This window comes from Heteronotia binoei, chromosome 17 (genome assembly GCF_032191835.1).
Source record: "Heteronotia binoei isolate CCM8104 ecotype False Entrance Well chromosome 17, APGP_CSIRO_Hbin_v1, whole genome shotgun sequence".
NCBI classification, from domain to species: Eukaryota; Metazoa; Chordata; class Lepidosauria; order Squamata; family Gekkonidae; genus Heteronotia; species Heteronotia binoei.
In genome coordinates this window covers 44,570,078-44,594,274 of record NC_083239.1, presented here as the reverse complement: position 1 = coordinate 44,594,274, position 24,197 = coordinate 44,570,078, and the positions used below count along the sequence as shown (strand labels likewise).

General features: G+C 48.6%; 1 protein-coding gene across 1 annotated transcript in view; it reads right to left on the bottom strand.

The window, feature by feature from the left end:
- Positions 1-8,536: 8,536 nt before the first annotated feature.
- ATP1A3 (ATPase Na+/K+ transporting subunit alpha 3) overlaps positions 8,537-24,197 on the bottom strand; it is a 64,894-nt gene continuing 49,233 nt past the window's right edge. The window contains 6 exon segments of the mRNA XM_060257544.1: positions 8,537-9,201; positions 10,780-10,871; positions 11,007-11,108; positions 11,880-12,010; positions 12,746-12,891; positions 21,014-21,137. Of these exon segments, the coding sequence (XP_060113527.1) occupies positions 9,173-9,201; positions 10,780-10,871; positions 11,007-11,108; positions 11,880-12,010; positions 12,746-12,891; positions 21,014-21,137 (624 nt within the window). The 3' untranslated portion in view covers positions 8,537-9,172.

Below are 24,197 nucleotides of genomic sequence, written 5' to 3'. Positions count from 1 at the left end.
TTTCCCATTTTGTGTGGGGAAAATACTAGAAAGTTTGTCAGATCTTCGAGTTCAGCAAAATTCTCACAGGGGGTTTGAAGAGCAGAGCCCAGAAGCAAGTATTTGGGGGAGGGGTGGGGTTAAGAAAGAAAGAGCCCGTTAAGATTGAAGAAGTTCTGGAGCTCTGCTCCTGCTGAATTGCCTCGCTACTTCCGAGCTTTTTGCGTGGGCGCTTTGCTGAGAAATCAGTACAGGCCCCTGTGTTCTTCTGACAAAAGGGGGGGGGGGGTTCCTGATGAATGGGAGCAGCTGTGAGAATGTTTGCAATGTGACATATTGTGGGAAAGGAGCATGTGTAGGGTTGCCGAGTCCAATTCAAGAAATATCTGGGGACTTTGGGGGTGGAGCCAGGAGACATTAGGGGTGGAGCCAGGAGCAAGGATGTGACAAGCATCACTGAGCTCCAAAGGGAGTTTGGGCCATCATATTTAAGTGGATCCCACACCTTTTAAATGCCTTCCCTCCGCTGGAAATAATGAAGGATAGGGGCACCTACTTTGGGGGCTCATAGAACTGGACCCCCTGATCCAGTCCAGTCTTTTTTGAAACTTGGAGGGTATTTTGGGGAGAGACCCTGGATGTTATGCTGAAAATGTGGTGCCTCTATCTCATAAAACAGCCTCCCCCCCCCCCCGAGCTCCAGATACTCACAGATCAATTCTCCATTACACCTTCTATGGGAATCCGTCTCCATAGGGAACAATGGACTTCCCAGCAGCCATTTCCCTCCCCCTCCCCTGCTTTCTGATGACCCTGAAGTGTGGGGAAAGCCTCCAAACTGGGGGATCCCCTGCCCCCACCTGGGGATTGGCAATCCTAAGCACTAGGGTTGCCAAGGCCAATTCAAGAAATATCTGGGGACTTTGGGGGTGGAGCCAGGAGACATTAGGGGTGGAGCCAAGATCAAGGATGTGACAAGCATAATTGAACTCCAAAGGGAGTTCTGGCCATCACATTTAAAGGGACAGCACACCTTTTCAATTCCTTCCATAGGAAATAATGAAGGATAGGGGCACCTTCTTTTGGGGCTCATAGAATTGGCCCCCCCAGTCCAATCTTTTTGAAACTTGGGAGGTATTTTGGGGAGAGGCACTAGATGCTATACTGAAAATTTGGTGCCTCTACCCCAAAAAACAACCCCCCCCAGATACCTGCAGATATATTCTCCATGATTTTCTATGGTAATAAATCTCCATAGGGAATAACAAGAGTTCCCAGCAGACATTTCCCCCCCCCGCCCCCCCCCCCGCTTTCTGACGACCCTGAAGCAGGGGGAGGGCCTTCAAACTGGGGGATCCGCTGCCCCCACCTGGGGCTTGGCAACCCTACTAAGCACGTGCCTGAAACTAACAGAGAATGTCAGAAGCACAGATTTCGGCCTTGGGGTGGGGGAGCGCAACAATGCCTCAAGGCTCTCTGGATGTTAAAGGAAGAGGCGGATGCAGCGGAAGACTCTTATATTGGAAATGGGAAGAGGGAAACAGTTCATGACTGCATCAGTTGCAAACAAATGCTCTGCAGTGCAGGAGCTTCTTGGGTTCGATAATGTGAGCTCTCTCTGGTTAATGAGGGGCACTGTGGTATAGCGGTTAGCGTGTCAGGCTAGGACATGGGAGGCCCGCGTTCCGTTCCTTGCGGCATCAGGGAAGCTCCTTAGAACAGGGGTGACCAAATTGCTTTAACGTAAGAGCCATATAGAATAAATGTCAGATGTTTGAGAACCGGAAGGAGGGAAATGGAGGAAAGGTGGAGAGAAAGCAACTTTAAATGCCTTCTCCAAGCTGGTCGATGGGGTGTTGGGGGCTTTGAGAGCCGCACGATAAGTGTGAAAGAGACTCGTGTGGCTCCCGAGCCACAGTTTGGGCACGCCTGCCTTAGAAGAAGGGCTGAATAAAAATGCATCAGAGACAAAGTAGGGTTCCAAGAGTGTGAAAGAACTCTCACTGCCTGAAGGGCAGAGTAAAGAAGAAGAAGATTCTGGATTTATATCCCACCCTCCACTCTGAATCTCAGATTATCAGAGCAGCTCACAATCTCCTTTATCTCCCTCCCCCACAACAGGCACCCTGTGAAGTGGGTGGGGCTGAGAGGACTCTCACAGCAGCTGCCCTTTCAAGGACAGCCTCTGCCAGAGCTATGGCTGACCCAAGGCCATTCCAGCAGCTGCAGGTGGAGGAGTGGGGAATCAAACCCAGTTCTCCCAGAAAATAGTCCGCGCACTTAACCACTACACCAAACTGGCTCTCTTAGACTCAGATAGGTTTGCCGAAGGCCAGACTCCACTTCAAGGAGCTTCATGTGTTTGTGCATATTGGACTTATGGGGGGTGGGGGTTTGCTAGGAAGCTGTGTTCTTGCCTGGCAGCCCTGATTTCAGGGGGGTTGCCCATATATCCTCCAAGAGCTTCCAGTAAGCCCTGTACTAAGAACCCTGTAAGCTCTTGGAGGACTGGCTATATCAGGGGTGTGTGGCCTAATATGCAAAGGAGTTCCTGCTACCCAAAAAGCCCTGGAAAGACAGCCATCTTCTGAACAGCCTTGTAGACGTGGAAGGCCGCCAAACACCTTTGCCGACTCTTCGGATTCATGAACGGCCCTCCTTAGATTCCTGCCGTTTCCTCAGTTTTAGTCACCACGGCGATTAGATCCTTCCGTTGCTGCGGTGATGACCTCTTCCTCCTCCTGTTCCCCCTCACCCCACCCCATGGGAGCCAGATGGGAAAAAAACAATCCGATTAAATTAGCCGCATCAGGTGGCATCTTTGGAAGCCGAGGGCAGTGCCAGACCGGGGGTGGCTGGGCTGGGGGCGGGGGGGACTAGCACAGAGCTGAAGCATTGAAGAGGAACCTGGGGGTATGGGAGGGGGAAGGTGGAGGGCCATTTCGGGACAAACCTCTGAATGGCAGCTCCCCCCCACAGCCGTTGCCGCTACTGTCTGCCGCAGTATTGGATGAAGCTGCTACTCCCCCTGGTGTCCAAATGCAGAAGAACAAGAGCACAGTGAGCCAGTGGCGGAAAAATTCCATCACTTATGGCAACTCTGAAGGGATTTTCAAGGTCAGAGACGGTCATAGAAGAAGAAGACTGCAGATTTATACCCCACCCTCCTCTCTGAATCAGAGACTCAGAGTGGCTTACAGTCTCCTATACCTTCTCCCCCCACAACAGACACCCTACGAGGTGGGTGGGGCTGAGAGGACTTTCACAGCAGCTGCCCTTTCAAGGACAACTCCTACAAGAGCTCTGACTGACCCAAGGCCATTCCAGCAGCTGCAAGTGGAGGAGGATGACGATATTGGATTTAGATCCCGCTCTCCACTCTAAATCTCAGAGTCTCAGAGCAGCTCACAATCTCCTTTATCTTCCTCCCCCCACAACAGACACCCTGTGAGGTGGGTGGGGCTGAGAGGGCTCTCACAGCAGCTGCCCTTTCAAGGACAACCTCTGCCAGAGCTATGGCTGACCCAAGGCCATTCCAGCAGGTGCAAGTGGAGGCGTGGGGAATCAATCCGGTTTGCCCAGATAAAAGTCCGCGCACTTAACCACTACACCAAATTGGCTCTAGAGTAGAGTTGGAAGGGCCCTCTGAGGTCATCCAGTCCAGCCCCCTGCACAGTGCAGGACATTCAGAACTACCTCCCCCCATGCCCCCGATGACCCTTGCTCCATATCCAGAAGATGGCAAAAAGAAGAAAAAAAATAACCCTCCAGGATATCTAGCCGAACTGTCCTGGAGAAAATTCTTTCCTGCCCTCCCAAGTGGTGATTGGCATTTCCCTGGGCATGTCCGAAAGGGTCACAAGAACTCAGCACTGATGCAATCCTTCCTGTCCTCCTCTCCTGAGCTGCCAAAATTCACAGAATCCCCATCGCTGTCAGATAGCCATCCAGCCTCTGTTGAAAAACCTCCGAGGAAGGAGAGCCCACCACCTCCCCTGTTCCACTGAGGAACCGCTCTAACGGTCAGGAAGTTCTTCCTAATGTTGACCTCGAAACATTTATTTAATTTCAACCCATTGGTTCTGGTCTGACCGGCTGGGGCCACAGGAAACAACTCCGCACCATCCTCTCTAGGACAGTCTTTCAAGTATTTATCAGAGGTGGTGATCGGAGGCGGTTTGCCTTTGCCTGCCTCGGCCTCTGCGCAGCGACCCTGGGATTCCTTGGAGGTCTCCCATCCAAGTGCTAACCACGGCTGAGTCTGCTTAACTTTGAGATGGGGCTAGCATGGGCCAACCAGGTCAGGGCACCCTTGGCTACCTCCAGCCGAATTCTCAGTGCCGAATAAAACACAACAGCTGAAATGTAGGAGCACAATGACTCCCCGAACATCACCTGAATATTTCACACCCTTTTTAACCTATAACACAGGGTAATGGTATTTATTTAACCATTATTGACATCCATGGAACAATAGAACTCAATCCTATGAGAAATCCTCGCTTCCTCATCTTGAAAAAAAGTAAAAGGAGGCAGATTTCTACCCCGCCCTTCTCTCAAGAGTCCTGTGGCGCAGAGTGTTAAAGCTGCAGTACTGCAGTCCTAAGCTCTGCTCACGACCTGAGTTCGATCCCCGGCGGAAGCTGGGTTTTCAGATAGCCGGCTCGAGGTTGACTTAGCCTTCCATCCTTCCGAGGTCGGTAAAATGAGTACCCAGCTGGTGGGAAAGCTGGTGGGAAAGTGTAGATGACTGGGGAAGGCAATGGCAAACCACCCCGTAAAAAGTCTGCCATGAAAACGTTGTGAAAGCAACCTCACCCCAGAGTCGGAAACGACTGGTGCTTGCACAGGGGACCTTTCCTTTTTCCTTCTCTCTTAATCAGACACTCAGAGCAGCTTACAATCTCCTTTATCTTCCTCCCCCACAACAGACACCCTGTGAGGTAGGTGGGGCTGAGAGGGCTCTGACAGAAGCTGCCCTTTCAAGGACAATTCCTGCGAGAGCTATGGCTGACCCAAGGCCATTCCAGCAGGTGCAAGTGGAGGAATGGGGAATCAAACCCGGTTCTCCCAGATAAGAGTCTGCCCTTTCAAGGACAACCTCTGCCAGAGCTATGGCTGACCCAAGGCCATTCCAGCAGGTGCAAGTGGAGAAATGGGGAATCAAACCCGGTTCTCCCAGATAAGAGTCTGTACTTTCAAGGACAACCTCTGCCAGAGCTATGGCTGACCCAAGGCCCACCCCCCATTAACCATTCTTAAATTAATTAGCAAAAAAAATTTAAACAGTCCAAATCCAATATATACAATAAACTAATCAAAGTGAGTCAATTAGTAAACTTTTTTTTTTAAACTAGTGGATTACGGGTAAGTGGAGGACTGTGAATTGTAGCACCTTAATTATTAATTATTAACATATAACAGCTGTTTTATCCAATTTTATCCTAACTTATAATGGTAATTTAATTGTATTTTAATTTGTCTTATTGTATTGTATTGATTGTATTTTATTGAAATCATGGTTATTCCATGTCTGTGAGCTGCCCTGAGCCTGCCTTTGGCGGGGGAGGGCGGGATACAAAAATAAATTTACCTTTACCTTACCATTCCAGGAGGTGCAAGTGGAGGAGTGGGGAATCAAACCCGGTTCTCCCAGAAAAGAGTCCACACGCTTAACCACTGCATCCTTCTCTCTTATTCTCTGTGTTTGAGCTTTTAGCTCCCACTGTGAACTTTTTCAAGTCGTCAAACGATCCATAAGAACTGATAACGTTCCTTCAACAGGGAAATCACTTCCACAAATACAGATGAAGACTGAAATCTACAGCGAGCAAACAGACATGCCTTCCAGTAACAGGTGGTTTCGGTGCAGCTTTCTCAACATTTTATAATCACTTGGATCCTTATTTGGAGCCACAGGAGTAAAGTTTGCATGGATCTACGCTTCGTCTTTCTATCTGTTGCTTCTTTCCAGTCCTAAAGGCTTGCTGTAGATTTCAGTCTTCATCTGTATTTGAAAGAGTGGGGGCTAAAAGCTCCGACACGGAGAATAAGAGAAAAGGAAATTGACGCTCTTCACTTTTTTTTAAGGAGAGTTCTATTGTTGTATGGATATCGTATGGCTGCGAATAATGGTTAAATAAATCCGATTACTATATAGAACAAAGCAGTAGACAAGTGCACCTTTAAGACCAACTAAGTTTTATTCAGAATGTAAGCTTTCGTATGCTCTTAAGCAGACTTCATCAGACAAAATGGGAATTGAAACAGCAATTCTTAATATAAGTGGGCAGTGTGGAATCATGGGAATCTTTTTATTCCCATGATTCTGCACTGCCCACTTATATTAAGAATTGCCGCTTCCATTTCATTTTTTCTGATGAAGTCTGCTTAAGAGCATACGAAAGCTTACATTCTGAATAAAACTTAGTTGGTCTTAAAGGTGAACTTGTCTACTGCTTTGTTCTATTGCTTCAGACCAACACGGCTGCCTACTGGGATCTATCTACGGTTATTATATGTTATTAAAAAGTGTGTGAAATGTTCATGTAACGTTTGGGGACTCTTTGTGCTCCTACATTCCAGCTGTTGTGTTAATTTGTCTCAATTGATGCGGAAACCCTGTTTTGTATTGGAATTCTCAGCGCCGGCTCCTTTCATGTCCCCAGTAAATCCCCCACGCACGCACCCCACTCCTCTCTGCAAAGAGTACATAGGCAAATGCTTGCTTTTAAACCAGCACGGTTCCCCGACCACGAACCCTTTCGGGATGCTGACCAAACTCAACGAACCCTTTCGGGATGCTGACCAAACTTGGGGAGGGACGGTGGCTCAGTGGTAGAGCATCTGCTTGGGAAGCAGAAGGTTCAATCCCTGGCATCTCCAAAAAAGGGTCCAGGCAAACAGGTGTGAAAAAACTCAGCTTGAGACCCTGGAGAGCCTCTGCCAGTCTGAGAAGACAATACTGACTTTGATGGACCAAGGGTCTGGTTCAGTATAAGGCAGCTTCATATGTTCATATATGTTCAAACTCTGCAAAATGCGAAGCCTACTTTCAACTTCCTACTTTCTTCCGACGGCGGAACAGCCACTTGGTCGGGGCGCAGGGTCCCTTAGCCTGGAGGCCTGCCTTCAGCTTTTGCTTAGTGGGAAGGCACAAGCCAGTTTGGGGTGTGTTTTTCCCTTAGAGACTTTCCTGTTCAACCCTTCCGACAGTCGTAAAAATCATGGCTAAAGTGATATTCGTGCCGGTTCGCTGCTCACGCTCTTGACCCCTATGCCGCAGTTGGTTTCTCCTCCCCATTGTGGCAGGTTCCAGGTTGTATCACTTCAAAATGCAGTGTGTGTGGGGGGGGGGGAAGTGTGTTTTTATCGCCTCTTCATTTTAAAAAAAAACCAGACTGTCTACATGTAGTGAATTGGTACATCCGTGTCAAACCTTTTTATGTGTTATTTTAACAGACAGGGAGATTGATTTTTTTTAAATGAGAGAACATTCTAAATTATGACGACAATGCTCCCCCCCACCACCATCTAAATTAACAGAGTTCAAATTGTCACAGACTCGGTTTACCACTTCATTCTGCGTAATGGGTACATTGGCCGGTTTGTACATTGGTTTTAATTCAGAAACCATTTTTTTTTTCTCTCAGAACACAGACACCCCCTTGGATGCTCACGGGCTGCAGGGAATGAGACGGCCACAGCTCTCCTATTAAATATTCCACTTCTGGTTTTTATTTGTTAAATTGTATTTTTTTTGTTTTGTTTTGTTTTCCTTGTTTTGGTTGATTCACACGACAACACTATCCCGAAACAGGAAAGGGAAGACGGGACAGGAAGGGTAGAGGTCCCCCCTCCAAACGTGGGCCCCTCCTGTCCCCCTTCCCCACCCCTAAAACACAAAGAAAATAAGAGGGTATGTGGGGAGGGGGGTAACAGGGTGATGCAGCCATCTCACCCTGTCAGGAGACAAGAGAGCCCCCCTCCCCGTTCTCCTGCCCCAAGGCAGATGAGGAAGAGCAGAGCCCCCTGGGGAAAGGGCTATGGCTGTGGACCCCTCTGCCCTGGGCTGGTTGGCAAGGCAGGGGCACCGGGAAAATGGCCACGGAGAGAGGGAGCAGGGGAGGAGAAGATGGTGTTGAGCACCAAAGGGGCATCCCCCTTCCCCTCCAGGGGTTCTCTTGGAATAGGAGGATAACAATGACGACTTCCCCCTATGCGCACACACAGAGGAGGGAAACAGGCGAAAAGCGGCTGCCTTGGTCCTAAAAGAGCAACTTTGTACATGCACAGAGGACTCGGAACTCCTGGGTTTCATTTACACATCTAGCAGGAGTCAGAATCGGGCAGGGAAGGCGGGAGAAGGGAGGCGCTGTGGAATCCTGGTGCTTTTTGTTCTCGCTGGGTTCCCCCTCATTCATTCACACACACACACCGCTTTGTGCTCAGCACCCAGCACGAGACACGTTTCGGAACACTGCGAGAAGGGGGGGAAGGCTGGGGAAGCTTTTGTCGGGCAGTGGGGGGCTCACCCATCTCTGGCCTCCATTCCCCCTCACACGCACACACACACGCACGCACACACACAAACACCCTCCCCCCCCTTGAGGAGAACAGGAAGAGGGGGTCACCTCCCCAAGGTGGGGTGGGGTGGTCAAAAGTCTCTACTTCTGCTAACCGGATAACAGTAACCCTGTCACATTTGGCTCACATATCCGAGGCATAATTTTTTTTCCTCTGGGCTGCCACTGGTCCCAGGTTTGATTCCAGCTAGGGAAAGGGATTTGAAAGGGAGGGGGAGCTCCCCAAGGAGTATTTTGCAGAGGTAAATCCATTTCGCTTAGATCTCCCCCCGTTTGTCTGTGGCACACGAGACCCTCTCCCCAGATTCCTCCCCCAAAGATAATGAAGAAGAGGGCAGAGAGTAGAGGGCGGGAGGGAAGGGTGTCCCTCCCCCTCGCCTCTGGCCTGGGACATGAAGGCAGGATGAGACAGGACTAATTCTCCATCTCAACCACCCAATGTTGGGGAGGAAATGGGGGTTTGGGAACAGGGAATCGGTTTGTTGTTTCTGCGTCTGAGAAGACGGTCCCGGCCACTGTCTCATAATCGGAGGGGTAGGTGTAATTTTGGAGGGGGGAGTGCCCACCCCCTTGCAGGGGAGACACCAGCAACGGACCAAGGAAGAGGCTCAATAGTAGGTTTCCTTCTCCACCCATCCTGCAAGAGAGAAATCAACAGGAGGGGGCGTTAGGGCCAAGCCTGTTTCTACACCCCACCCCTGTTTTCACAAACGCCCATTCCACCAGCTTCCTCCCCCCCCCTTCCACTTATGCCACCGCTCAAATAGTTTCTGAACACCTCGTTTTCAAACCTAACCTCCTTTCCCTTTGCAGCTTCCCCCATTCACACTGCATGTTCCTGTTCTGAATTTTCCCACGACTTTGGGGCTAACCAGAAAAGATTTTCAGGCTGAATGGAGTGGAGTGGGGGAACCCTGTCTTCTGATTGGCACAATAGCTAGGAAGTGGTCCTTACATCGGTCATGGTAGTGGCAGAAAGTGTAATCAAATCACAGCCAAATAAGAAAAGTTCAGAGGTGGCTTGCCATTGCCTGCCTTTCCACAGAAAGGCAGGATTTCCTTGGCAGTCTCCCATCCAAGGAATAACCAGGGCCTGACCCTGCTTAGTTTCCAAGATCTGATGAGGGGGCTAACCTGGGCCATCCAAATCAGGAGGGTCTTTATTCTATGAGTAGTTAAAGGCCTACCTGGAGAGGTAGAGTGCAGAGTGCTTGGACCAAGGGATTATCTTAAAGGGGGAGACCAGACTACCGAGTTACTATCAGTCTTGGTTAAACTTTTCTTTATGGCTGCTCTCCATATTTAGCCCTTGCCTTGAGTTTGGTAAGCTCCAACCAATACATATATTTGGGAAATTAAATGTAAGTTCATTTTAATCGCATACGTATGTGCCATCGCATCGCGACCGACTTACGGCGACCCAGCAAGGGATTATCAAGACAAGTGAGAAGAAGAGGTGGTTTGTCTTTGCCTTCCTCTGCAGGGTCTTCCTTGGTGGTCTCTCTTCCAAGTACTGACCCTGCTTAGCTTACAAGATCTGATGAGACCTTGCCACCTCCCCTCCCTATTTTAATAACACAGAACTCTAGATAGATCGCTGAGCTGTTGGCTCGACACCTATTTCTAGGTTTGCGCTAGTCCGAATTGTGGGAAATCAATAGCAGTGGCCTCTTATCATCTGTGGGTTGGAGTTCTGTTCCCTCCACGCATTCTTGGATATTGCACTTTACCTGCACAACAGCAATCGTTTGCAAACAGATGCGCAATAGCAATCATTTGCAAACAGATGTGCAATAGCGATCGTTTGCAAACAGATGCACAATAGCAATTGTTTGCAATCAGATGTGCAATAGCGATCTTTTGCAATCAGATGTGCAATAGCGATCGATTGCAAACAGATGCACAATAGCGATTGTTTGCAATCAGATGCGCAATAGCGATCTTTTGCAATCAGATGTGCAATAGCGATCTTTTGCAAACAGATGTGCAATAGCAATCGTTTGCAAACAGATGGTGCCTTGCCCACCTGGGAGAATCCATATCTGAATGACTGCTATCAGGAGACAACAACGCAATATCCAACAATGCACGGATACAACCCCGGATAGCTCCTGACTCTCCTCATTAAGCATCCTGCCCGAAGGTTGCATCGTACCTGCCCAGTTCCTGTGCATGCACGCGAATGCGCACCCATGCCTCTTCACAACCCACTCACCTCCTGGGTTACGGCGCAGTATGAGTTTACGGATTTCGTCGTACACGAAAATGAGGAAGCTGTATGGGAAGGCGCAGAACCACCAACTAGGCCTGAGGAGAGATGGCAGGAGATCAGCGCAGAGGGATTAAAGGGTGGGATGGACCTCCCGGAGACGGCAGCCAAAACCCCTCCAAGAACATGGGTTGCCATCCTGTTTGAGAAAGCTGGCCATGACCCCTACTCACTTCAGGGGGTACATTCTCAGTGCCACATCCATTCCGGGACAGTACGATAGGAAAGCCGCCAGGGCAGTCTCCTCAAAGAGACCGAAAATAAGGATCTTGTTCCTGAGGAGAAAGAGAGAGAGAGATTTACGGATTGCTGCTCTCGAATCCGATAGACATTTCTCTGGAGACAATGTTTTTGAAGTGATTCATTTTAAGGGTGTTTTAATGTTGTAAGCCGCCCTGAGCCCACTTGTGGGATAGGATGGGATATAATTTGAAAAATTAATTAAATCAAATTAAAATGGGACCCCAAATTCTCACAGGTCTCTTTCACACCTAATGCATCTCTCCTGGGCATTACAGATTTCTACGGTCACCTCTGTTTTCTCATGCTAGCACTAAGAGAATGTGTCAAAACGCATAGGGAAAACGTGTGTCACGTTCAACTAGAGTTGCCAACCTTAAGTGGGAAAAGACCTGGAGATTTTGGGAGTGGAGCCTGGGGAGGGCATGGTTTGGGCGGGCACCAGGAAAGCTGTCGGCGGGCACCGTGGCACCCACAGGCATTGTGCTAGAGACCCCTGCCTTAAAGTCTGATATGCGTTATTCCTCCCCCAGCTATTCCATAATCCATTTTGGGGCTGCAGAACTGCAGTGGTTGGTATGCAGGGGTTTTTTTTAGCAGGAACGCACAGGAATGTAGTTCCGGCTGGCTCGGTGTCAGGGGGCGTGGCCTAATACGTAAATGAATCCCTGCTGGGCTTTTTCATCAAAAAAAGCCCTATGTGAAACAACGGTGCCATCAGGGTGTGTGGCCTAGTATGCAAATGAGTTCCTGCTGGGCCTTTTCTACTCTGTTGGTATGTATCTTTAGACCCCCAGTGTTCTGACCTCATGCCCTGCTGGAAGACTGAATTCCTTCTGGTTTTGCAGATGATCAAGTCGGCCCACTGCACCACCACGATGCTGACGAAAAAGGCTGTGTGGCAGGTGAACTCCACGACTTTGCGCTGCTCGTAGGTCTAGGGAGAGGCAGAGGAGGGGAAAATCAATATCCTGAGAGGGGAGGACACCCCCTCCCAAAAATACCCCTGCCTCTCTGCCCCTCAGGCCCAATCCATGCTGTGCATGAGTTATGGTTGTAAATCTGAAGGCACTTCTCCAAGCTGCCACCTGGCTCGCCATGGAGAAGCGATATAAAGACAGAAAGGCCTTCTCCAAGCATTTTAACAGAACTATTAATTGCAGTGCCTAACAACATTTATGCCAGTTATGAGCTTGCATGAAACTCAGTTCGCTTCCTCAGATACAGCGGCGAGAGAGGAACGCTTTTACCTCATTCTAGAAGCAGAAAGTTACAGAAATGATATGAAAGCTTGTGCTGCGATAAATGTTGTTAATATAATATTTAATGTACCACTACAGCAGTCCAGAAGCCTTATTTTGCTACAAGCAGGGCTTTTTTTTTGTAGCAGGAACTCCTTTGCATATTAGGGCACACGCCTGATGTTGCCAATCCTCCAGGAGCTTAGAGGGCTCTTAGTACAGAGCCTAGTGTAAGCTCCAAGAGGATTGGCTACATCAGGGGGTGTGGCCTAATATGCAAAGGAGTTCCTGCTACAAAAAAAAAAGCCCCGGTTACAATAGACAACAAGGCTACCTGAATGATATTTCAGTATCTGTCAATTCCACTGAATAGCTAGTCTTATGCTGCTATGCAACTGGAACAGTCTGTGTGTGTGTGTGTGTATTCTTACCCACTGCTGCCCATAGGAATCCTCCAGGTCATTGACGGTTCGGTCGTCCCAGTTCAGCCGGATGCCGACCAGCACTGACGGAAGAAACCCGTTCTCGGCCAGGATCACAAAGTAGGAGAAGAAACCTCCCAGCGCCTGAATCATTCCTGCAAAACAAGGTTTGAATTAGGGGAGACCCATTTCTCTGTACCCTTCCAGGGCAACTGGGGTCACCAGTTCTGGATTGGGAATTCCTGGAGACTGAGGAGCGGCGTGCCAGAGGGAGGCAGCCTTCGGGGAAGGAGCTCAGCAGGAATCTGATGCCACAGAATCCACCTTCTGCAAGCTGAAGATCAGGTGTAATCGGGGCTTTTTTGTAGCAGGAGCTACTTTGCATATTAGGCCACACACCCCTGATGTAGCCAATCCTCCTGGAGCTTACAGTAGGCCCTGTACAAAGAGCCCTGTCAGCTCTTGGAGGATTAGCTACATCAGGGGTGTGTGGCCTAATATGCAAAGGAGCTCTTGCTACAAAAAAAGCCCTGGGTAGAAGAGCACCTTAAAGACCAGCAAGATTTTTAGGATTTAAGCTTTTGAGAGTTTTGACTCTCAGAATCTTATACCCTGAAAATCTTGGTCTCTAAGGGGCTACTGGACTGAATCTCTCTCTTTTACAGAGTAGGTTTCCTTCAAAGGAGAGAGAGGGCAGAAGACCAGGGCTGTTTTTGTAGCAGGAAGTCCTTTGCATATTAGGCCATGCCCCCCTGATGTAGCCAATCCTCCTGGAGCTTACAGGGCTCTTCGTACAGGGCCTACTGTAAGCTCCAGGAGGATTGGCTAAATCAAGAGTGTGCGGCCTAATATGCAAAGGAATTCTTGCTACAAAAAAACCCAAACACCTGGTTGTAACTCTGGGAAAACTCCAGCTGCCATCTGACTTTTCAATTTTTTATTAACTAATTAATCAAGATACAATATACCATACATCAAATCTTTACATACCCCAGAATACAGTTATCTTCAGAATAACAATACTTTCCCTTCTTTTTTATTTATATTAGAGATATTTGTTATATGTATTTGCATTTATTCTAAACCAAAAATAAAATACTGTCAAGTGGAGTTTAAGTTAATTAATATTTAAAAGTCAACCATGTCACCTTTTCATATTGCAGTTTTAACTTGGAGAGTGTTCCCAACTACATAGTCAAAATTAGTCGATTTAAGAAATTACAGGATGACTATTCAGTGGTATAGATATAAATCGAGTTAATTGTTCACAGTATTATCCTGTTCTGTAAACATTCGTAACCATAAAAAGGTAAAAGGTAGTCCCCTGTGCAAACACTGGTCATTTCTGACTCTGGGGTGATGTAGCATCACAATGTTTTCCCAGCAGACTTTTTTACGGGGTGGTTTGCCATTGCCTTCCCCAATCATCTACACTTGACCCCCAGCAAGTTGGGTACTCCTTTTACCAACCTCGGAAGGATGGAAGGCTGAGCCAACCTCGAGCTTCTGCCGGGATTGAACTCAGGTCGTGAGCAGAGCTTAGGACTGCAGTACTGCAGCTTTACCACTCTGTGCCATGGGGCTGCTATACTGACCATTTATTCGTAATGTTTGTAGAGGTATTTTTTTTTCTCCTGGAGGCTGGCAACCATAATTGCACTTGAATCTTCTGTGCTCTCTCTCTCTCTGCCAACCCTCCCACACCATACTTTGCCTTACAAGTAAAACTACAAAAGCTCCTAATTAAAAAAAAGAGCTCCTAAAGATGGTTGAGGCCCAGGGGTGGAATTCTAGCAGGAGCTCCTTTGCATATTAGGTCACACCCCCTGATGTAGCCAGTCCTCCAAGAGCTTTCAAAAAAGAGCCTTGTAAGCTCTTGGAGGATTGGCTACATCAGGGGGTGTGGCCTAATATGCAAAGGAGCTCCTGCTAGAATTCTACCACTGTTGAGGCCTATGGTTGAGCTGGTCTATAGTGGCCTCCCCTGCTCTGCCGTATTCTATTCCATCAAGCCTGACCTTCTCACCCACCCAGCTGCTCTCTCCTGTTCCATCCCTGGCTACGCATAACCTGAGTTCTTGGGACTTGTCAACAGTGCGGTGGACGCCATCCAGTGTTTTGGCAACGTTTTATTATAGTTTAAACCAGGGGTGGCCAAACTTGCTTTACATAAGAGCCACACAGAATAAATGTCAGATGTTTGAGAGTTGCAAGACATGCACGTCAGATACTTGAGAACCACAAAAGATGAACATCAGATGTTTGAGAGTCGGAAGGAAGGAAGGAAGGAAGGAAGGAAGGAAGGAAGGAAGGAAGGAAGGAAGGAAGGAAGGAAGGAAGGAAGGAGGGAGGGAGGGAGGGAGGGAGGAAGGAAGGAAGGAAGGAAGGAAGGAAGGAAGGAAGGAGGGAGGGAGGGAGGGAGGGAGGGAGGGAGGGAGGGAGGAAGGAAGGAAGGAAGGAAGGAAGGAAGGAAGGAAGGAAGGAAGGAAGGAAGGAGGGAAGGAGGGAAGGAGGGAGGGGGAGGGAGGGAGGGAGGGAGGAAGGAAGGAAGGAAGGAAGGAGGGAGGGGGAGGGAGGGAGGGAGGAAGGACGGAAGGAAGGAAGGAGGGAGGGAGGGAGGAGGGAGGGAGGGAGGAAGGAAGGAAGGAAGGAAGGAAGGAAGGAGGGAGGGAGGGAGGGAGGGAGGAAGGAAGGAAGGAAGGAGGGAGGGAGGGAGGGAGGAAGGAGGGAGGGAGGAAGGAAGGAAGGAAGGAAGGAGGGAGGGAGGAAGGAAGGGAGGGAGGGAGGGAGGGAGGAAGGAGGGAGGGAGGGAGGGAGGGAGGAAGGAGGGAGGGAGGGAGGAGGGAGGGAGGGAGGGAGGGAGGGAGGGAAGGAAGGAGGGAGGGAGGGAGGAGGGAGGGAGGGAGGGAGGAAGGAGGGAGGGAGGGAGGGAGGAAGGAAGGAAGGAGGGAGGGAGGGAGGGAGGAAGGAAGGAAGGAAGGAGGGAGGAAGGAAGGAGGGAAGGAAGGAAGGAAGGAAGGAAGGAAGGAAGGAAGGAAGGAAGGAAGGAAGGAAGGAAGGAAGGAAGGAAGGAAGGAAGGAAGAAAGATGCGGAAGAAGAGGTGAAAAGAAAGCAACTTTAAATGCATTTTACAAGCTGCTGGCTGGCTTGGCTCAGAAAAGTGATATCAAGAGAGAAATGCCTTTTCCAAGCTGGCAGGGTCTTCAAGAGCTACACAATATGTGTGAAAGAGCCACATGTGGCTCCCGAGCCACATTTTGGCCATGCCTGGTTTAAACTGATGGATTAATAAATTTCAGATTTGGAGGCTGCATTACATTTTAATCATGCCATATGTCGGAACCATGTTGGAACCCGCCCTGAGCCTGCAAGGACAGTGGGAAAAAAAGCCTGCCTGCCTACCAGTCACCTGTGTTATGATGCAGTCCTATACACAGGAGTCGTTTTGTAGAAAAAGAGGTGGTGGAGCTCATCCAGGGATTGTTATGCAGCTGCACCTACTATTCAGTGGACGTGGTAGGGAGGAGGAGAGGGAACCCTCAGAAAGATTCAGGAGCTGTGCTCCTATGAGCTCCCGCTGAATCCGAGGCCTGCCTATGCCTTAAATCCATTGGAGTCAATGGAGTTAGAAGGATACAGCTGATGTTGCTACTTCAATGCTCCCTCTAAGCTGTGGAGACTTGAGAGCAAAAATTCTACTTTGTGAGCTACAGGCATTAAAGCTGTGAGCTACTGCATAAATTGGTTTGCTCTGGGGCCACTTTTCCTGAGCGAAGACCAAAATGTGTGAGCCAGAGGCTAAAAAGTTGTGAGCTAGCTCACACGAACTCCGCTTAGAGGGAACACTGGTTGCCAGCAATGTTCCCTCTAATCTGTGGAGTCTTGTGAGCAAAAATCCTACTTTGCGAGCTCCTGGCATTCAAGTTGTGAGCTGCTGCATAAATTAGTGTGCTCTGGGGCCATTTTTCCTGAGCTAAGACCAAAATGTGTGAGCCAGAGGCTAAAAGAACTGTGAGCTAGCTCACACGAACTCAGCTTAGCGGGAACACTAAGACTTACCCGAGCCGAGTAAAGTGATACCATCACTTCACATGCCATAGAATCTTTATCCAAATTCCTAGAGTGTCCCCCGAATGATGCGCCTGGTGTGATGACATCACTTCTGGGCAATGTCATTGCACAAGGCAGATCAGGTGTGATGGACTCTTTGGGGCAGAGATCCCGCCCACCGGACAGGTCCATGCCAGCTATTTGGGGGCCTTAAAACCAGGGGAAATCTCCCCCCCCCCAGCTGGGAACCCTACCTGCTTATGGTGTAGAACCAGGAGTGGAATTCTAGCAGGAACTCCTTTGCATATTAAGCCACACCCCCTGATGTAACCAATCCTCCAAGAGCTTACAAGGCTCTTTTTTGTAAGCTCTTGGAGGATTGGCTACATCAGGGGTGTGTGGCCTAATATGCAAAGGAGCTCCTGCTAGAATTCCACCCCTGTGCAGAATCCTTGACCCATCTAGCTGAGGTCTTTGTAGAGCTGCCTAAATATTTATTTATTTATTTATTACTTTTCATTTATATCCCGCCCTCTCCGCCAGCGGACTCAGGGCGGCTTACAACATTATAAAACAATTAATCCAATAAAACATATAAAGCCATAATTTACATATCAACTTTAAAACCATTCTATAGCGCTATTTCAATCCAGTATAGGCGGTATTGACTTCTTAACTATGATCAGACCCACCGGTGTCCGGTGGCAGCCCTTTTTCAGTTAGACCACAAAAGCCTGTTTAAACAGTTTGGTCTTACAGGCCCTGCGGAACGCAGACAAATCCCGCAGGGCCCTTATAGCTTCTGGGAGGGTGTTCCCAGGCACATTTTTGTGTAATGCTGTTCTTACAGCTGTGGCTAATGCAATAAATTTTTATGTACTTTTTATCGTGTTCCAAAACCATAAAGATCAGAATGACATTCAGGGGTTTGCATTACTCTCTGGGATCTGGAAAGGTTAAAGGCGTGTTAAAATTTATTCCCGGTCAATATAACAAAGCTATGTCCATTAGTCAAGCAGCTAGATTCGAGTTCAGTGACACCTCAGAGACCAACAAAATTTTCAGAGTCTAAGAAGAAGAAGACTACAGATTTATACCCCATCCTTCTTTCTGAATCAGAGACTCAGAGTGGCTTACAATCTCCTATATCTTCTTCCCCCCAACAGACACCCTGTGAGGTGGGTGGGGCTGAGGGGGCTATCACAGCAGCTGCCCTTTCAAGGACAGCTCCTGCGATAGCTGTGACTGACCCAGGGCCATTCCAGCAGGTGCAAGTGGAGGAGTGGGGAATCAAATCCAGTTCTCCCAGATAAGAGTCCCCACACTTAACCACTCCACCAAACTGGCTAAGTTATTAAGACTCAAAGCTCTCTTGGTTTGTTGGTTTCTAAAGGGTTTCTGGACTTGGATTGAGCACTTCCACCACAGACCATCCCAAAACTATATCCATTCATATCTGCAGTTTCAATGAACCACTATGCGCAATATTTTGCAAGAGAGCCAGTTTGGTGTAGTGGTTAAGTGCACAGACTCTTATCTGGGAGAACCAGGTTTGATTCCCCACTCCTCCACTTACAGCTGCTGGAATGGCCTTGGGACAGTCATAGCTCTGGCAAAGGTTGTCCTTGAAAGGGCAGCTGCTATGAGAGCTCTCTCCGCCCCACCCACCTCACAGGGTGTCTGTTGGGGGTGCAGGAGGTAAAGGAGATTGTGACCGCTCTGAGTAGAATTGCCAGTCCCCAGGTGGGAAATAGACAAACATACAGGAAACTACAACAGATAGATTTTACAACCCCAAATGCGACAGAAGCAGTCTTAAAGACTACCAATTTTTTGCAAAACCAAATTCCATTAAATTCATAAATAAGTCAAAAGAGCATACTATACTTCTCGTACGTTACCACATTTTTCATATCATTACACAGTAAACGAAACCTGAAGAATCTTAACGTTACAGTCCCATAATTTAACATTCATCGCATCCTGCAGTCATCACTCCATGGTTTGCATATCCAGCCCAGCATACTTGGCAACCGGACGCTGGGCTGGGTGGCTACATCAGGGGGTGTGGCCTAATAGGCAAATGACTTCCTGCTGCACAAAAAGCCCTGTTGGTCCTGTTTCAAGAGTTGCCAAGCTATAGGTGGCCCCTGGAGATCTCCCAGAATTACAGCTGTTCTCCAGACACAAGAGACCAGTTCTCCTGGGGGGGGGGGGTAGGGTTGCCAATCCCCAGGTGGGGGCAGGGGATCCTCCGGTTTGGAGGCCCTCCCCCTGCTTCAGGGTCATCAGAAAGCAGGGGGAGGGGAGGGAAATGTCTGCTGGGAACTCCATTATTCCCTATGGAGATTTATTCCCATAGAAAATCATGGAGAATTGATCTGCGAGTATCTGGGGCTCTGGGGGGCTGTTTTTTGGGGTAGAGGCACCAAATTTTCAGTATAGCATCTAGTGCCTCTCCTCAAAATACCCCCAAGTTTCAAAAAGATTGGACCAGGGGGTCCAATTCTATGAGCCCCAAAAGAAGGTGCCCCTATCCATTATTTCCTATGGAAGAAAGAAATTGAAAAGGTGTGCCATCCCTTTAAATGTGATGGCCAGAACTCCCTTTGGAGTTCAATTATGCTTGTCACAGCCTTGATCTTGGCCCCACCCCTAATGTCTCCTGGCTCCACTCCCAAAGTCGCCTGGCTCCACCCCCAAAGTACCCAGATATTTCTTGAATTGGACTTGGCAACCCTATGGGGGGGGGGGGAAATGGCTGCTTGAGAGGGTGGCATTATACCCCACTGAAGTTCCTCTTCTCCCCAAACCCTGCCCTGGCCAGGACAAGGATGCTAGCCTCCAGGGGGGACCAGGGGATTCCCCGGAATTCCAGCTCATCTCCCGTGCCCCCAGTCTTGGATTAAGCCCTGTGGAGGCCCCTCGGCAGTCAAAATCTTGGAGGTCCCCTTGCAAATTATCTCAGAGTCGGAGCTCCTACCCCACCACCCACAGCCCCCACTGCATCCTGCAGGCACCTTCTCAAAAGCCCCTTTGACAAAGCTGCGGGGGAGAGGCAGAGAGAGGCAAACTTGGGGACAACGCCAGCAGCAGCTGCACCAGGCAAGTCAGGCAACGAGCGGCTCAGTTGCTGGCTGCGTGTGCAGGTTCCAAAGCTGCAAGCAGGGGGGAAACCATGGGGAAAAGCCGGCCGGGGGCCCCTAAAGGTGTGTGTGTGGGGGGGTCTATGGGCCAGTGCCTACTTGGCTTAGTTGTTAATCCAGTCCTGCTCATCTCCAGACTACAGAGATCAGTTGCCCTGGAGGAAAAGGATGCTTTGGAGGGGGGACTCTATGCCATCTTACCCTACTAAGGTCATCCCAAGCTCTACCCACAAATCTCCAGGAGTTCCCCAACCTGAAGCTGGCACCTTATTCCCACCCCCCATCAGCAGCTGGGGGACTTGACAACCCTGCCCAAGATCGACCCCCAAAATTTCCAAGAATTTCCCAATTTCGAGCTCATCAATAGACATTTGTGCTTCTTTAACGACTGTACACTGTGTTAACTACAAGTAACAAGATTTAAGGCTAAAGAAGCCCAGGCGTGTATTTTTAGATTGTTTCATATATTTCAATTTGGAACCGTGTATTTTTTTTCTATTCTTTGTATTTCTAAAAAAAAAAAAAAAATCCAATTTCATCTTGATATCGATGACATCTTTTAAAAAATAAAAATTAAACATCAGCCTGGAGCTGGCGACCCTATTCTGTCTTTCTGTCTTTCCCCCCAGTGTTTGTTTGGCCCACAGAATGCACTAAGCACCAGGCTTTCTAGAGAAGAAGGAGATACTGGATTTATACCCCACCCTTCACTCTGAACCTCAGAGTCTCAGAGTGGCTCACAATCTCCTTTACCTCCCCCCCCCCACAACAACAGACACCCTGTGAGGTTAAGTGGGGCTGAGAGAGCTCTGACAGAAGCTGCCCTTTCAAGGACAACTCCTGCAATAGCTATGGCTGACCCAAGGCCATTCCAGCAGCTGCAAGTGGAGGAGTGGGGAATCAAACCCAGTTCTCCCAGATAAGAGTCCGCACACTTAACCGCTACACCAAACTGCCTGAAAGTCAGATCTGAAACATTGGCCTGGCTTTCTGTACCTTTTCAGACTTCCCCCCTTCCTGTTCCCAGGGCACATGCTCTCCCCAGTTCCATGGCAAAGGCACACTGCCTCGCCCCCTCACCAATCTGTCCGTAGGCCATGCTGATCAGCCGCTCGTTCACCAGCTTGTCGGTTCTGGGGTTTCGTGGTTGACGCTTCATGATGTCACTCTCAGCAGCTTCGTAGGCCAAGGAGATGGCTGGCACCTGCAGGCAAAGGTGAGAGAAGAATTATAATAGGGGCCCCTAGCCTTTTTCAGCCTGTGGAATTCTGACACAGCTCGGTGGGCATAGACAAAAAAATGGCTGCCACAAAATGGCTGCCAATTATACCCCACTCTTCGCTAGGGATCTTGCAGCAGTTTACAAGCTCCTTCCCTTCCTCTCCCCACAACAGACACCCTGTGAGGTAGTTGGGGGCTGAGAGAGCGCTGACAGAAACTGCTCTTGAGAGAACAGTTCTAAGAGAACTGTGGCTGACACAAGGCCACCCAACTGGCTGCATGTGGAGGAGTGGGAAATCAAACCCGGTTCTCCAGATGAGAGTCCGCCACTCTTAACCACTACACCAAACGAGAACTAGATTCGAGTTCAGTAGCACCTTACAGACCTGAACAGTCCAAAACATTTCTATCATGTTGTTACTTTCAGAACCTGGGGACAGGACCAGCTCTGTGCACCTCTTAAAAACGTTCCAGCCCTATTGGACAGCTAACCTTTTGAATCTCCACAATGGCTGTCGGCGTGCTTCACTGAGAGTGTTGGATGCTCCGATGTGGCCATTTTGTCAAGCTGGCACCGAGAGGCATTTGGCTGCGGCCACCAGGCTCAGAGAGTAAAAAATACCTGAAGGCTGTGCTTCATATTCATACTGACCGCTTATTATAGGGATGCCAGCCCCTGGAATTACAGCTTATCTCCAGACTACAGAGATCAGTTCCCCTGGAGAAAACGCAGGCTTTGGAGAGGGGACTCTGTGGCATCTATCCCCAAATCTCCAGGAGTTTTCCAGCCTGGATTTGGTAACCCTACACTGCCATCCCCTGCTAGTGGGGGGGGGGGTGGGACCTGGCACCCTACCTACAGATGCCAACCAGTTTGACTGTCTTGTCTAGGGCTTTTTTTGCACAGGAACGCTGTTCTGGCTGGCTCAGCGTCAGGGGGTGTGGCCTAATATGCAAATGATTTCCCGCTGGGCTTTTTCTACCAAAAAAGCCCTGCGTGACACAATGGTGGCACTGGAAGAGTGGCTTAATATGCGAATGAGTTCTTCTGGGCTTTTTGTACCCAAAAGGCCCTGCATTCCCTCAAGAAAAAACTAACCTATGGAATTAGTTTTGAGCTTCAGCGAGAGTTTTCTATCCCCTCGTGCAGCTGTGTAGTGCCACAACAGACACATCTGGATCCCGGAAGCCCGTTTCAAATCAGATTCTTCCTCAAGAATGCACCTTGTAACAAAAACCCAATGCTCTTTTCAGTATTTCACGTGCCAAAAACTATTCATCGATTTCCCTAGCCATGTAGGCTACATATACGAAATGCTGCATACATACATGAAATAATTTGGGGTTGTGAAATGAGCAGAGGAATTTGTACGCTGATCTCCTTATCTGATGGACGTTCTGAATGCTTCAAACAAATTGTGATCCCTCATGAATCATGTTACATTGGAATCGGCCAACTGATTTGCACTTTTAATAAGATTTTACAGTGGGCCCCCCCTGCAATTCTTTGTACACTGTGAATCCTCAGGGCTTTTTTTTGAACAGGAACTCTGTTTCAGCTGGCTTGACATCAGAGGGTGTAACCAGTATTCCCTCAAAGCTCAGTTAGCGTGAGCTAGATTTTTAGCCTCCAGCTCATACATTTTTGTCTTAGCTCAGGAAGGAAGACCCCAGTGCGCACTAATTTATGCAAGAGCTCACAACTTTAATGCCAGTAGTTCACAAGCAGTGTTCCCTCTAAGCTGAGTTAGGGTGAGCTGGCTCACAGATTTTTAGCCTCCTGCTCACACATTTTTGCCTAAGCTCAGGAAAAATGCCCCCCCCCCCCCCAGAGCACAATAATTGATGCAGTAGCTCACAACTTTAATGGCATTAGCTCACAACATTAATGCCGGTAGCTCACAAAGTAGAATTTTTGCTCACAAGATTCTGCAGCTAAGAGGGAACATTGGGTGTGTGTGACCTAATATGCAAATGAGTTCCCTCTATCCAAACTTGGGCTTCTAAACTTTGGGAATATTTTATTTTAGATAAATGAGTTAGCTTTCAATCCCATTATGGGTCTAAGTCTTCTCCTTCTATGTTGCTTAAATAGGAACCTTTTTTGAAAAGGAATTTTGGTTCCTGCCCTCACACTTCAACGTTACCGCAAGATGAATATCTTTCATTAATAACCTCGCATTGATTGTTTCCATAAATGAAGCCTTGAATCTTATGTATTTATCTATACGTGTGTGTGTGTGTGTGTGTGTTGTATTTGAGTTTATTGTAATGTCCTCATTAATTTCCAGCATAGCATCCGGGGCCTCTCTCCAAAATACCCTCCAAATTTCAAAAAGATTGGCCCAGGGGGTTCGATTCTATGAGCCCCCCAAAGAAGGTGCCCCTGTCCTTCATTATTTCCAATGGAGAGAAGGCATTTAAAAGGTCCCTTGAAATGTGATGGCCTAAACTCCCTTTGGAGTTCAATTATGCTTGTCACACAATTGCTCCTGGCTCCACCCCCAATGGCTTCTGACTCCACCCCCAAAGTCCCCAGATATTTCTTGAATTGGACCTGGCAGCCCTTCCAAGAACAAGTTTTACCCAGGCCTCATTTTGGGCAGGAGCTCACAGGAGCAGAGCTCCAGAACCACTACATAATGGTCGTGCTCTTTCTTTCTTACCACCCTCTCCCCCAATACTTGTTTCTGGGCTCCATTCTTCAACCCCTCCCCCCTGTGAGAATTTTGCTGATCTCTACGATTGGACCATTTTTTTAATATTTTCCCCCACAAAAACTGGGAGAACAACCAAAACACATAAAGCAGACAGATGGAAATCTTCATCCCGCCGCTGTGGCCACATAGAAGAAAGTCATTTTTTAAAGTTTGATGGCAGTAAGGTTTTATATGCCAGGGCTTTTTGTTGTTGCAGGAACTCTTTTGCATATTAGCCCACACCCCCTGTTGTAGCCAATCCTCCAAGAGCTTACGGGGCTGTTAGTACAGGGCCTACTGTAAACTCCAGGAGGATTGGCTACATCAGGGGTGTATAGCCTAAT